Genomic DNA, 13,415 nt, shown 5'->3' on the forward strand with positions numbered 1-13,415 from the left:
CTGACCCCAAGAGCCAGCCCGGAAGCAGTGGCTGGGACACAGCATGTCGCAGGCCCTCACTGCCATCCTGCTCTCCCTCCTCTCCGTGGCTCTCCAGGGGAGCCCCCCGGGTCTCCCGTCCGACCCCTCCCTGGAGAATGCCAGCACCATGGGCCTGGATTCAGGTAGGACGAATATTGGGGTGCAGAGACAGCACCGCAGGAGGAGCAGATAAAGCAGATGTGTGATCCCTGCCCCGCCCCCTCTAGCCCGTGATGGGCAGGTCCTCCGAGGACCCCAGATGCAGAGAGGGAGAGGGGACCCTCCTTCAGCCACCCCAGACCTCAGCCCCCGCCCCGTGCTGCCTTCAGGCTGGCCAGGGAGCCCCTCTCCCTACGGAGTGTCACTAAGCCATTTAGATCCGGGCCCACTTCCCGCCTCTCAGCTGCTGCCCCCCACCCCCCCCCGGCCCCCATCGGCCCCCGGAGCACAGGGTCCTACAGCACAAAGAATCGGGCTTCGTGGAGCAGAAGAGAAGGGACCAGCTGGGACAGTGAGGGCAGGTGTGCGGGGCCCGGGGCGCCCAGAGGGGACCACAGATGACCAGCCCGCGGCCTCACCCCGCAGTGTGCGGACGCCCACACGTGTCAGGCCGCATCGTGTCTGGGCAGGACGCCCAGCCGGGCCGGTGGCCATGGCAGGTCAGCCTGAGGGAGAACAGACAGCACGTGTGCGGGGGCTCCCTGCTCGCCGAGGACTGGGTGCTGACTGCAGCCCACTGCTTCGACCAGTGAGTATCCGGGGGGCACGGGGGTGTGGCCAGGACCTGCCCCCCGCCCCCCAGGTGAACCACAGCCTTCTGGCCATCTGGAGGTGGGCGGGGGAATGTTGTCACTTGTCCAACCAGGATGCCCCTGTCCTCAGCGCTGGGCACCTAGGGGCTGGGGGGGGCGGGGAAAGAGACAGACCCTCCGGCCCTCCCATTGTCCATCTGCCAAGAAAGGATTCACTTCCCAGAAACCAAAGGCCCCCACATGGGAACACCCCTGGAGAAGCCAAGGGCTCACTCCCACCGCTCACCGCAGGGCGGCATTTGGGCGGGTGACCACCTCCCCAGCCTGTTGCACAGTCGCCAGAGGGAGTCGTGGGTGCGCCGGCGGGACCGGGCGGGGCGCTTCTCATCTCGGGCCGGCGCACAGCTCGCAGAGCCGTCCGTCTGCAGTGCCGGGACTCCCACCTCGAGGTGGTCCCTGGTCACTGGCCGTGGGACCCGGGCACAGCCCTCACACCCCGGTGCTTTCGCCCATCTCCAGGAAGCAGCCGCTGTCCAGCTACCTGGTGCTGCTGGGCTCCATCTCCTCCTACCCCCAGGCCGGGGACCCCCAGGAGCTCCACGCGGTGGCCCAGGTCATCACGCACCCCGAGTACTGGGAGGAGAACAACAGAGCGGACATCGCCCTGGTGCGGCTGGCCTCACCTGTCACCTTCAGTGGCCACATCCTTCCGGTCTGCCTCCCCAAACCTGGAGACCCCCTGGGTCACGGCACCTGGTGCTGGGTCACCGGCTGGGGGAACGTCGCCACGAGCCTACGTAAGGACACCCAGAGAGTGTGGCAGGGGGTGGGGGCCACCAGTGCTGACGGGCCCTCCCTAGGGCCTCCCTCCCTAGGACCGGCTGCACCTGCCACCACACTCCCGCGAGATGAACACGGAGCCCGCTCGCGGCAGACGGCGGCCGCTGAAATACTGCCACGACCGTGAAGGAGCAGCCTGCTCTCCCAGCACGTAGGACGCAAAGGATTAAAGCCAGGCCCCGACAGGGCTCCGCAATGCCGGCCCCCACTGGGGCCAGGAACATTCGGAGCGCCCAGTGCCGGGGCCCCTTATACGTCTGCAGAATCCACACATGACCCCTGCCCTCGAGCCAGGGCCTGCTCGCCTGGCTCAGTCCTGGCTGGGTGACCGCCAGCCTCGCTGGGCTGTGGCTTCCCCCCTCTGACACGCAGTGTCTCCAGTAACCTCATGGGGTCAACGTGAGGGTTACACGGAGTGACGCGTCCCAGGGGTTCCTGACAGGGCCGGGCGGGAGGACATTCTCGACACACAGTGTCCCGGCAGCCGTCACCTCCGTCAGCAGACCGTAGCAGCACCTCCTCCTTGGTCGCCGTAACAAATTCCCACAAACTGAGGGGCTTGAAACAACACAGTGTAGCCTCTCATGACTCTGGAGGCCACGGTGTTGATGTCAAGATGCTGCTGGCAGGGCGGGGCTCCCTCCAAAGGCTCCAGGGAAGGGTCCTTCCCACTCCTTCCAGCTTCTGGTGGCTCCCGGACGGGTCTGGGGCTCCTTGGCTGATGGCCGCGTTCCCCCGGGCCTGCCTCCATCTCCACACGGCCTCTCCTCTGTGTGTCCTTTTCTGGCTCGCCTCCACCCAGCACGACTTCATCTTAACTAATTAATCTGCAAAACCCTTATTTCCACAGAAGGTCACATTCTGAGGTGTGCTGTGTGGACATGGATTTTTGTTAAGTTTATTTATGTCCGTAGAGAGAGAGCGCGAAACAGCGTGCACAAGTGGGGGAGAGGCAGAGAAGGAGGGAGGGAGGGAGGGAGAGAATCCCAAGCAGGCTCCGCCCTGTCTGAGCACAGCCCAATTCGGGCCTCGATGTCAAGAACCATGAGATCACGACCTGACCCGAAGTCGAGTCGGACGCTCAACTGACCGAGCCGCCAGGTGCCCCGACATGAATTTCTGAGAGGCAACATTCAAGCCGCTTTTGCCCTGAACCTTGGGGAGCCGGGAAGAGAGGGATCATTCGGTGGAAGCGACAGCCACACTGTATGGCCAGGGGCGTGGCTCTTGTCGCACAGCTCACTGTGTGTCCAGCCTGCCCCCCCGCCCGGGCCTGTGCGGGAGGCCGACCCTGGGGAGAGCAGCGGCTCTTCCTAGTGACCTGCATCTGCGCCGACGGTTCGGCCTGCTACCCGGGCAGGTTTGCCAGGGATTCCCGAATACAAATGCAGGCCATCGTGCCTGCAGCAGCAGGGTGGTGACAGGCAGATGTGACACGCAGCGGCTGAGAGCCAGGGGGCGGTCACCCCCCTTCTGAGCTCCGCTCCGCTCCTCCCCGCAGCGCTCCCTCCGCCCTTCACCCTGCAGGAGCTGCACCTGCCCCTCATCGACGCCCAGACGTGTAACAGCTACTACCTGGAGAGTCCCGGCACCGTGGGCGCGGGGTCCGCCATCCTCCAGGACATGCTGTGTGCCGGCTTCGAGAGCGGCCAGAAGGATGCCTGCGGGGTGAGCGAGCCACCCCCCGTGGGGCCGGGGTCTCCCAGTCGTCATCACCCCCGGGACCCCCAGGGTGGGGGAGGGCGCATTGTTTGAAACACTAGGGTCGGGCGCCTGGGTGGCTCAGTGGGTTGAGCGTCTGACTCTTGATTTCGGCTCAGGTCATTATCCCAGGGTCGTGGGATCAAGCCCCGCATTGGGCTCTGCACTGACATCATAGAACCTGGTTGGGATTCTCTCTCTCTCTCTCTCTCTCTCTCTCTCTCTCTCTCTCAAATACATACATACATACCAGGGTCAATTTGAAAAGAAAAAAATCTGTTCCCGGACTCTGTCTCACTTAAACATCTCCTCAACATCATCAGAACGTGAAATACTTGCAAACATGCTTAAACAAATTGTGACCATCTTCTCTATCCCTAAATCTTTTTCTTTTTGGCCCTTTGGGCTTTTTCTTTTTTTCTTTCCAAAAAATAACACTCAGCGCCTTTGAGCAAATTGTCCTGAGGAGCAAGGTCACTTCTGGGCTGAGTTGGTTTGGTCTTTCCTTGCCTGCTTTTTTTTATTTAAAAAAATTTTTAAATATTTATTATGAGAGGGAGAGAGAGGAGAGAGCCAGTCGGGGAGGGGCAGAGAGAGGGGGAGACACCGAATTTGAAGCAGGCTGCAGGCTCTGAGCTATCAGCACAGAGCCTAAAGCGGGGCTCGAATTCGTGAACTGCGAGATCACAGCTTGAGCCGAAGTCAGACGAGTAACCGACTGAGCCACCCAGGCGCCCCTCCTTGTCTGCTTTCATAAGCCAAACACACTTTATCTCATGTGCCCTTAGTATTATCACAGATGGTTTCATCAAAAAGAACACAGAGGTGCTTCTCCCTGGCTCTGAAATGCACGGTTTTATTTAGAGACTATGGTTTTTCCATCACATTATTTGTCCCATATGCCAGTGGTTTCCCCCCTAATTGGCAGACCTCTGCTGCCTTCCAGAAACATCCAGCCCACACCAACCCGTGTGTTAGACCTAGCCAGGGGTGTTGAAGGGAGGCCCCTGTGAACGCCCCTCCCCTTCTGGACTCCTCCTTTCTCTCCAGGGTGACTCGGGAGGCCCCCTGGTCTGCGACATTGGTGGAGTCTGGACCCAGGCAGGCGTTGTGAGCTGGGGATCTGACTGCGCCCTCCCAAAAAGGCCAGGGGTGTACATCAACGTCAGCGTCTACACTGCATGGATTGCCAGCACCATCCGGGGCTCAGCCCCGGACACCAGAAACTTCTCTCCAAGCCGTGCCGGGCTCCTCTTCCCTGCCATGCTGCTCATTCTGTGTCCACTGGTGGACGCGCTGGTCTCCCTGGGCCTCGCCTAACCGGGCAGCCAGCCTCGCGGCCACAGCCATGTGTGCCCTTTCCCTGTGGCTGCCAGCTTCTTATAGGAACCCCCCTCCCCAAACCCTCCCTCGACAGCTGCCTTTGACAGCCCGCCCGCTGTCCTCAGGCACCTGCTCTGGCCCCTCCCCCTCAGGAAGCCACCCCATACCCACATCTCCCGGCTTAGGACGCCGAGGCCCCACCTTTCGAGTGTCCCCCATGGGCTTCAAGCTGCCCTCACCCCCACCCACCGCCAGCCTGTGAGCCCCCGGGGACAGAGCCTGGCTTCCCCGTTCCTCACCCAACATCCAAGTCTGCGTCCCAGGGTGCACTTACCCCCGGGGGTTCCTGTGGGGGCCTCTGGGGCTCCTGGAACTGGGGTTTGCAGCCCCCGGTGCTGGGCTGGTGCCTCTGCAGGCCAGTCTATGTGTGACGCAATAAAGATGAACTTGCCGAAGGACCGGGTGACCCGCCTGTGCCTCAGGGCCCCAGAAGGGTGTATGTGAGCACATCTCCCATTTGTGGGAGCTTCACCCCCAGAGTGTCACTTGATGCCCACGGCAGCCCCGGGAGGCACGCGTGACTATTATTCCCACTTTTTTTCACACAGGCTCAGTGGGATCCGGCAGGGCTGGGGGTGAAGCCATATCACCCCAGGTGTGAACGCCGACGGCTCAGAGCCAGGCCGAGTCCTTCCCCAGCCTGTCGCTCAGGGGCCATGTGTGAGCCAGCAGCTGGAGGAGGGGACACAGGGCAGGGTGGGAGGGACGAGAGGCGCCTGCAGGTTACAACCTGGGCAGGGGATGGGAAGGATGGCTGAGCCCTTCTCAGTGGGCCCCTCGGCCCCCTCCCGGGGCGCCCCCACCCCGGCCCACAGGTGAGCCGAGGGGTCACCTCTGCCAATGGCTCCCTCTGGCCCGCAAGCAGCACGCTGAGAACCCTTCCCCCTGCACCCCCACTTGCCCCCCAAGGCCTTCCCCACAGCGTCCCCTGTCCTGCGGCCGAGCTCCTCTGATCCCCGCAGCCCCCTCTGGAACCTTCTCTGGACGCACAGGGCCTGTGTGTCCTGTAGGGTCGTCTCCTGATGACTGAGAGCCAGGGAGGTACCCCCAGCCCCAGGCTGGACCTAGCTGGGATGGCGACTGCTGGGTGGAAAGGGGGGGCGGCTGTGTGGGCGGGCTGGGGGCTGGGGCTAAGGACAGCCACGAGGAGCCCCGAGACGCAGGCAGAGGAGCGGGCCTCCCTCGATGCAGCCGGCCTGGGGGACGGAACCCGCACTGCACCTCCAGGGGCGTCCACGCCACAGCTCCGGGCTCATACCGGGCCCGTCGTTGCGATCGCCTTGCAGCCGCAGGCCCTGCGCGGATGCCCCACGTGCCAGCCGCCAGAGCGTGCTGGGTGGCCCGCCGGGCACCCCAGGGGCCAGTGCGAACCCCCCCTGCACACGTGACCTCCACCCCTCCCTTTAGCGCTCCATCAACCCTTCGGTCCCACAGCCAGCAAGCGTGCCACTCACGGGCCTGGGAGGCGGCCGACGGCCAGAAGCACACGTGACCAAACCCGATCACGGCGGATGGTGTGAGGTTCCAGGAAGACAGCGCCAGGGTAGTGACACAGCCAGTCCGTGAGGGAGGAGGCGTGCAGCTTGCCGTAGATGGGAAGCGCGCAGAGAGAGCTTTGCTGAGGGGTGACATTGGCGCCGAGCCCTGAATGCCGTGAGGAAGTCTTCCATGTGACTCTCTGGGACAGGAGTCTGCAGGGGGAGGCTACCCCAGGCCGGTGTTCACTAGGGAACGGTGGCGGGGGGGGGGGGGGGGGGGGGGGGGGGGGGGGGGGGTGGGACTGGCAAGAGGAGAGGCTGTCGGGGGCTGGGAGAGCCCTGATGGCCGCAGGCTGCAGGGGAGAGGCAGTCGCTGGCCCTGTGCCTCGGGCCATGTGCCGCGCTTGGCCCCCACCTCAGGGAACTCGCAGGGGCCTGGCGGGTTACAGGCACTGTGGTGCCAAGGGCCCCTGTGTGGAGCCGCTCGGGGCACCCCTGCCCCCTTGCCAGGGACCCAGTCCTGTTCTGTCCCGAGTCCATCCGCCCGAGCCCATGCCCGCAGCCCCCACTCTGCAGGTGACACCAGCGGCGGAAGTCAAGGATGTGTGCTGACAGGCCAGCTTCATCCTCTGGAGAAGGTCCCGGGGTCCCCAGCACCCAGGGTCTCACTGGTGCCTCTCTCAGCGCGCCCTGGACCCAGGACACCGGTGGGGGCCTTCTCTCCCGCCCCTCCCGGCGGGCCGCTGGCTCCGTGTGCTCCTGGTCCCATGCATCTCAGCACCCAGGCTCAGCGGGGCGTGTTGTGGGGCCAGGCCCCGGACGCGGGGCTCCCACAGAGTGGACGCCTAGCCCGGCTGGTTCCCCTGACTGGAGGGACCCCAGAAGCCAAGGCTGGGAAACTCATCACTTGGAGAATCCCACCACATCCCTGGGAGTGCTCAGGACCCAGGGGCGCCGAGAAGGCGCAGAGACCGTCCAGGCGTGTCTCTCTCGTTGAGGCCATTTTGCAACAGTTTGTGAAAGGGGAGTCAAGATTTAAGTTGGAGGAGAAGGAGGAGGGCAGGGGCCGGCCACCAGGGGGCAGCCTGGGCGGGCAGGGACTGGCCTGGCTGAGGGCTCGGGCCGGTGGAGACCAGAGACCCTCATTTCCCCAAGAAGGGAAGGAACGGAACTTCTCTTCCTGGTGTGGCCCACTGCGGCCAGGTCCCTAGCAGGCGCTCAGCGAGGCCCCGCTCTCCCAGGAGTCCCGGTGGCGGCCAGCCTTGGCCGCTACCTGAAAGCGGACGGTGGACGAAAGGGGGCAACGAGGGGGCAACGAGGGGGCAGGCAGGAGCCCAGTGATGCTGACCAGGAGGACTGATTGGGCGCACGGTGTGGGTGGTGGACCCAGGCGGAGTGGAAGCTCTGAACCGTGCGCTTTGAGGTTCGATGCTTCCCAAAGGCCCTGGGACCCAGGGGAGAGAGAGGTCCAGCGCGGGGCAGGGGCGGGCCAGCGTCGCGGGCGTTCCCTCTCTCCCAGGGGGCGCCCGGGCCGGTCCCCGAGCCGGCGGAAGCCGAGGGGGGGCCACGAGGCGGCAGAGGCGGCCATGGGCGCGCGCGTCCGGGCGCTGCTGCTGGCGCAGCTGTTGGTGCGAGCGGAGCTCCAGACGCAGGGTGAGCTCAGGCGGGGGCTGCGGGCCGCCCTGGGGCCGGTGGGGGGCGGCGGGGGCGCGTGCAGACCGGGGGGGAGCTCACCTGGCCGCCCGCCCGACCCGCAGAGGTTCAGGATCTGGACCAGCTGTTTCCAGGTAAGGCGCCCAGGACGCGCGCTTTCCAGCGCAGGGCACCCGAGCCGGAGCGCAAGGGGCGCCTCAGCTTTTCCTCTCCTCCTCGCAGGTTTCGAGAACTCGTCGTTGCTCACGTGTAACTACCGGGCCCCATGGGGGGGGGGGGGGGGCGGGGCGCGAGGTCCCCTGGCCCCTGCGCGGCGTGACCCCGACGCGCGCGTTCTCCCGGGAGCCCCTTACCTTCGCGCGCGCGCAGGTGGGGCGGGCGGGGTCAGCCGGCCGCGTGTCCGTCTGTCCGTCCCAGGGCCCTGCGGCCGCCGAACTATTTCCATGCGCGTGGTGGGCGGAAAGGACTCGGAGCTGGGGCGCTGGCCGTGGCAGGGCAGCCTGCGCCTGTGGGGCTCCCACCACTGCGGGGCCACCCTGCTCAACCGCCGCTGGGCGCTCTCGGCCGCGCACTGCTTTGAAAGGTGAGTCTGGAGGGCGGCCCTAGGATGGGGGGGGGCGAGGGGGGCGGGGGGAGGCCGGGCCCTGCGCGCCTGCGGCTTGTGGATGCGGCTCTGGTATCCTCCTGAGCCCCAGGCCCGGCTGCAGCCACGTGAGAACACCCTGTTCCGTTTTTTTTCCCCCCCAGAACGTTCTTTACAACATTCCCATGCACTTTTGTGTCGTGTTCTTTTCCGATTTCTCTTCTCCCCAAATGGCAGTACCAGCTGCCCCCTCCACATCCCGCCTCCCGGCACAGGGCAGACAGAGGTGGGGAAGGTCTGGGCACGGAGCCTGGCCTGCCCGACCGTGGTCAGGGGGAAGTGCCTGGTCCTGTGCGTCTTTTTATTCTTTTTTAGGACTGCCGCGGGAGGTGGCCCGCTGGCTGAGTGACTCTCCAATCGTACCAATCGTACTCTGCTCTCCCAGTGCCTAAGACCTCAGGTGGGCTCAGGGGCCCTCCCCCCTGTAAGGACCCCTGACTGCTCTCTCGTGTCCCACCAGGAGCAATGATCCCTTTGAGTGGTCCGTGCAGTTCGGCGAGCTGTCCGCCATGCCGTCCATCTGGAATCTGGAGGCCTACTACAACCGATACCAGGTGCAGGAGATCGTTTTGAGCCCCTTATACCTGGGGGCTTCATCCTATGACATCGCCCTGCTGAAGCTGGCCTCCTCCGTCACCTACAATAAGTACATCCAGCCCATCTGTGTCGCGGCCTCTTCCTCTGAGTTCCAGAATCGGACCGACTGCTGGGTGACTGGCTGGGGGAACATCGAAGAACATCAAGGTGAGGCTGGGGGTGGGACCGGGGGGCTCTGTGCTCCCCCGTCTGTTCTGTCCACACCAGCTTCGGGAGCCCCCACCCGGGTCTGTGTGCAGCTGGGTCGCGCCTGGGGGCTGCTCAGAGCAGGACGTCCTGTCCCCACACCCCGTTCCCTCTGCCTTCCAGAGACTGTGAGCCGGAAGCCACAGTGAGAGGGAGGCCAGCTGGGCCCAGGCGAGCACTCCCCACCCGGCCTGCAGGGGTGTTGGTGTTGGGGGAGGTTCTGTGAGAAAGGCCTCAGTGGTTCATTTATGCATTCCCTCCACTCAGCAGGGGTGCTCACCCAGCCCCCAGCCATCCAGCCTCCCTGCTTTGGCTCTTCCATACCTTCTGCACCGGCCTACTTTGCCTCCTTGCCTGGAGCCCTGAGCCCATTTGTCTATCTTTGCAATGTCAAACCATCTCCATGCCCCGACTCCCCGCTAAATCTCTGGGGGGAGGGGTCCTTGGGCCAGCATGAAGAGTCACCCGTGCCCCTCTCTCTGAGGTGCCCTGGGTCTCGAGCGCCAAGGACTGGGCTCGGTTGCTCAGCCTGGCCCGGCCCCTTCCGGCAGCACCCCTAACTCAGCAGTGAGGCGGATTCGGCTCCGCGAGGGCATGCTGTGTGCCGGCACTGCTGTAGGCTCTGGAGACGGAGGAAGGAGCAGGGTGAGGTCTCTCTTCTGGGCTCTACCTGTGGATGAGGCTGGGGCCGTATTTACACCTGCTTTATCAATGAGGAAAGTGAGAGAGGTATGGAAATGGCCCTAAGGCCCCAGAAGGGGTCAGTGGAGAAGCCAGGACTCACTGGTCAAGAGAGTAACGTGTCCTTATGCTCACCCATCTGGGATTGGCAGGGGGGATAGAGAAACCCGTGATGGCCCTGCCTTCCTCTAGACTTGGGGTCCTTTCCCTTCCCTACAAGGGGCTGGATAGAGTGTCACCTGCCGCAGATCTCTGCCGGCCCAAAGCGCTGAGTGGGTGTGAGCCAAGGGACCCGGCCACCAGACTCCCTGGCCCGAGGCTGACGGGTAGTCAGGTCTGGCCCCAGGCTCCAGCCTCCTCCTCGAAGGTAGAAAGGAGGTGACTCTGGACACCAACCCCTTGCCTGCTAGGAGGCCTCGCTCTCCCTCGTTCCGATGGGGCCACCCCAGGCCAAGTGTCTCCTTCCCCTGTGCCTTGGCCTCCTCACCTGCAGAACAGGGTGAAATGGTTCCCACTTCACAGGGTGGTTCTGGGGTTTAAAAACATTCATACCGGGGCGCCTGGGTGGCTTAGTTGGTTGGGCGTCCGACTTTCGCTTAGGTCATGATCTCGCGGTTTGTGGGTTCGAGCCCCGCATCGGGCTCTGTGCTGACTGCCAGCTCAGAGCCTGGAGCCTATTTCAGAGTCTGTGTCTCTCTCTCTCTCTGACCCTCCCCTGCTCACGCTGTCTCTCTCTCTCCTAGAAATTAAAAAAAAAAAAATGTAAAAACGTTCATACCTAAGGGCTTGGCAGAGTCCCTGGCAGGCCCGCGGCTCCAGCCACACGCTACAGTTACCCTCCTGCCGTCCTCTGAAGGGTCGCTGGTGGCTCAGGCCCGCGCGGAGGAATTGGACAGATTTGGGTTCACGATGGGCTCTGAGCCTTGCCTGGTGCTTTGCTGGGGTGGGGGGGGGGAGCGGTGCTCCACCCCGAGCCTTTCCTTACCCGAGAGTGGGTCCTGATCTCACCGAGGAAGGCCCCGGAAGTGCCTTAGGGCAGCTGGACCACACTGCCCCGAACCCTGCCCGGCTCTGTCAGCCCCCACTGGCCAGGAGCGGCTACTGTCCGCGTGCTCCGGCGGGGAAGCCGGGTCTCTGGAAAGAGTGGTGGCAGCGGGTCCATCTCCCACAACGTGCCGGGTGCTGGCCCCCGCGACCTTCTCCCCCACCCCGTCGCCTGTGCCACTTCTCCCAAGCAGATGGTAGAGTAGCGGCTCAGGGTGCCGTCTTTCTTTGTCCCCTCGGCAGCGCTGCCACCCCCCTACATTCTCCAGGAAGTGCAGGTCGGCATCATAAACACCACCATGTGCAACTACCTGTACACACGGCCTCTGTTCCGCTATGACATCTGGGGGGACATGGTGTGTGCTGGTGATCCCCAAGGCGGCAAGGATTCCTGCTTCGTGAGTGTCCCTCCCCACCCCAGCTAGGGGCCTGTGGACCCTGGCAGCCGCCACCCCAGCCCCAGGCCCTGTGGCAGCCTGCACTTCATTTGGTTCATGCGTCAAGCGCAGAGGGTAGAGACTAGTGCCCTACTTTGCAGATGCAGAAATGGAGGCTTGTTCACTTCCTGGGTGGGGAGCAGGATCCACACCTAGTCTGTCCGGCTCCGCAGCCCCACCTGCTGTCCCCCCTTCTCCACTGGCCCCGTGGGCTCCCCGCCCCTCCCCACCAGCAGGCCTGGCTCACCCGCGCTGCTCCCTAGGGCGACTCTGGCGGACCCTTGGCCTGCGAGAAGAGAGGGCTGTGGATTCAGGTTGGAATCGTGAGCTGGGGACTGGGCTGTGGGAGGCCCAACCGGCCTGGGGTCTACACCGACGTCAGCAGGCACTTCAGCTGGATCCGGACGCTGGTGGCCCGCGGCGCCGCTCGGAGTCCAGGGCCCTCTCGGCTGCTCCTGCCCCCTGCCGTGCTCTGGGCTGGGCTCCTGCAGCTGGCCTGAGCCCTCCAGGGCCCCTGCGAGCTGGGGCCAGCTGCTGAGCCAGGCTCCGTCCCCCAACCTGTGCCTTATTCCAATAAACGCATTAGCATGTCGGAGTCGATGCCTCGCAGAGCGTTCTGTGGCCCCGGGGGGCTCGCTGGACCCCCTCACGGCCCCCAACACCAGTCCCCACCTCCCGAGTCTCGCTCCAGCTGTCTCCTATTCAGGTCTGGGCGACAAACCGCAGCGCCCCCTCTGGTTAGTTCAAGATCATTTACGGGAGGACGTTAGTGGCCCCAGGGTCACTGGGGGGCAGGGAGACGGAGCGGGTGCTGTGGGGGGGACACCCGAGCCCCTGGTGCTCATGCCGGTGTGCCCTCCACACAGACACCAGACGCTCCCAGTCTTACTTCTGTGCCCCAGAGGCCAACCCGGGACCAGGACTGGGGTGCGGGCAGGTTATTTGGGAGGTGACGCCAAGAAGCCCCAGTGAGGAGTAGGGAAACTGAGGCAGGGAGGGAAGAAACCCGATGGCGTTTGCCCAGATGAGGAGGTTCCCGCCGTGGGCCACAGACGCAGAGTCCTGGTGGGCCCAAGAAACCCCAGGGCCACGGCCTGGCCTCCCCTCGGAGCAAACCTCCCTGCTCACCCGAGATCCAGGGGCGGAAGGCTGGGAGAGGCCCTGGTTCCCCAAATGGGCAGAGGGCATGAATGCTCTTGGGTGAACCAGACCGAGGTCTCCGCACGAGGTAGAGAGGCCCCTTCCCTCCCTGTCGCCTCACTCAGGGCCGCCACTGCCTCAGGTGGGCCTCACTCTTCCTCCCTCCCTCCATCTCAGCAGGAGGGGCTCAGTCCACACACACCAAGGCAGGCAAACACGACACTCGCTGCAGCTCCCCCCTGCTCCTGGGCGGGCCAGGCAGCCACCCCTGCAGGGACCCGGCCACCTCCTGCCGCCCCTCACCCCTGCACCCACTCTGTTATATGGCACCTGTGTGACCAGTTCTTGTCTGCCTTGGGGTCCCTGCAGATGCTGTTCCATTTGTCTAGAACGTTCCCTCTTCCTGGTAGACGCCTGCTCTTCCTCCAGGCCTCCATCGTGATGCCGCTCCTTCCACTCTGTTGTCCTGGTCGTCACGGCCCTTACAGCCCTTCATGCCACGTCTGTCACTAAGGGCTTTGTGGTCCTTCCCTCCATGGGCGGTCCTGAAGCCTGTGGTGGCCCAGCAACGACCGTGCAGCATGTGCCCTTCACGGTGGAGACACTCCACGACCCCGCCCAGAATCAGTGACGCACTCCGGGAGGTCCTGCCGGGGCCGCCCGCCACCTGTCCTGTGGTGCGGGTGATGCTGGACGTGTCCCGGCCGGGGTGGGAGTGAGCCCCGGGGGACCCTTGACACTCGGCCCTGGGTCCCTGGTTTTCCCCACAGAGCCCACCGCCCTCACCCTCCTGAGACGGGCCGGGGATGGTGAGAGCTCCCAGCCGTCGGGGGAAGGAACTGGCGGCTTCGGGCAGCAA

At 64.5% G+C, this 13,415-nt stretch overlaps 2 protein-coding genes and 1 long non-coding RNA gene across 3 annotated transcripts; 2 read left to right on the plus strand and 1 right to left on the minus strand.

Moving 5' to 3' along the window:
- Nucleotides 1–43: 43 nt before the first annotated feature.
- On the plus strand, nucleotides 44–4,691 carry LOC120241545 (serine protease 33-like). Its single transcript, XM_039246762.1, has 5 exons — nucleotides 44–164; nucleotides 607–769; nucleotides 1,293–1,570; nucleotides 3,115–3,281; nucleotides 4,365–4,691. Exons 1-5 carry the CDS (start codon nucleotides 44–46, stop codon nucleotides 4,632–4,634), a joined length of 999 nt encoding a protein of 332 aa, XP_039102693.1. The 3' UTR covers nucleotides 4,635–4,691.
- A 229-nt stretch (nucleotides 4,692–4,920) lies between these two features.
- On the minus strand, nucleotides 4,921–7,972 carry LOC120241492. The gene is made up of 3 exons (XR_005530892.1): nucleotides 7,910–7,972; nucleotides 6,152–6,401; nucleotides 4,921–5,058 (listed from the first exon to the last, which is right to left on the minus strand). It is a non-coding gene; the product is annotated as an uncharacterized LOC120241492 (long non-coding RNA).
- LOC120241491 (testisin-like) lies at nucleotides 7,737–12,011 on the plus strand. The gene is made up of 7 exons (XM_039246631.1): nucleotides 7,737–7,828; nucleotides 7,933–7,962; nucleotides 8,051–8,077; nucleotides 8,246–8,411; nucleotides 8,932–9,215; nucleotides 11,223–11,377; nucleotides 11,680–12,011. The coding sequence occupies exons 1-7, from the start codon at nucleotides 7,762–7,764 to the stop codon at nucleotides 11,914–11,916; spliced, it is 966 nt and encodes a 321-aa protein (XP_039102562.1). The 5' UTR covers nucleotides 7,737–7,761; the 3' UTR covers nucleotides 11,917–12,011.
- The last annotated feature ends 1,404 nt before the right edge of the window (nucleotides 12,012–13,415 follow it).

This window comes from Hyaena hyaena, unplaced genomic scaffold, assembly GCF_003009895.1.
Source record: "Hyaena hyaena isolate Hyena2069 unplaced genomic scaffold, ASM300989v1 scaffold_285, whole genome shotgun sequence".
NCBI classification, from domain to species: domain Eukaryota; kingdom Metazoa; phylum Chordata; class Mammalia; order Carnivora; family Hyaenidae; genus Hyaena; species Hyaena hyaena.

Coding starts and splice junctions, on each gene's coding strand:
- LOC120241545 (XM_039246762.1), top strand. CDS start 44: ATGTCGCAGGCCCTCACTGCCATCCTGCTCTCCCTCCTCTCCGTGGCT. Junction 770..1,292: donor GCAGCCCACTGCTTCGACCA/GTGAGTATCCGG, acceptor GCCCATCTCCAG/GAAGCAGCCGCTGTCCAGCT. Junction 1,571..3,114: donor GAACGTCGCCACGAGCCTAC/GTAAGGACACCC, acceptor TCCTCCCCGCAG/CGCTCCCTCCGCCCTTCACC.
- LOC120241491 (XM_039246631.1), top strand. CDS start 7,762: ATGGGCGCGCGCGTCCGGGCGCTGCTGCTGGCGCAGCTGTTGGTGCGA. Junction 7,963..8,050: donor TCTGGACCAGCTGTTTCCAG/GTAAGGCGCCCA, acceptor TCCTCCTCGCAG/GTTTCGAGAACTCGTCGTTG. Junction 9,216..11,222: donor GAACATCGAAGAACATCAAG/GTGAGGCTGGGG, acceptor TCCCCTCGGCAG/CGCTGCCACCCCCCTACATT.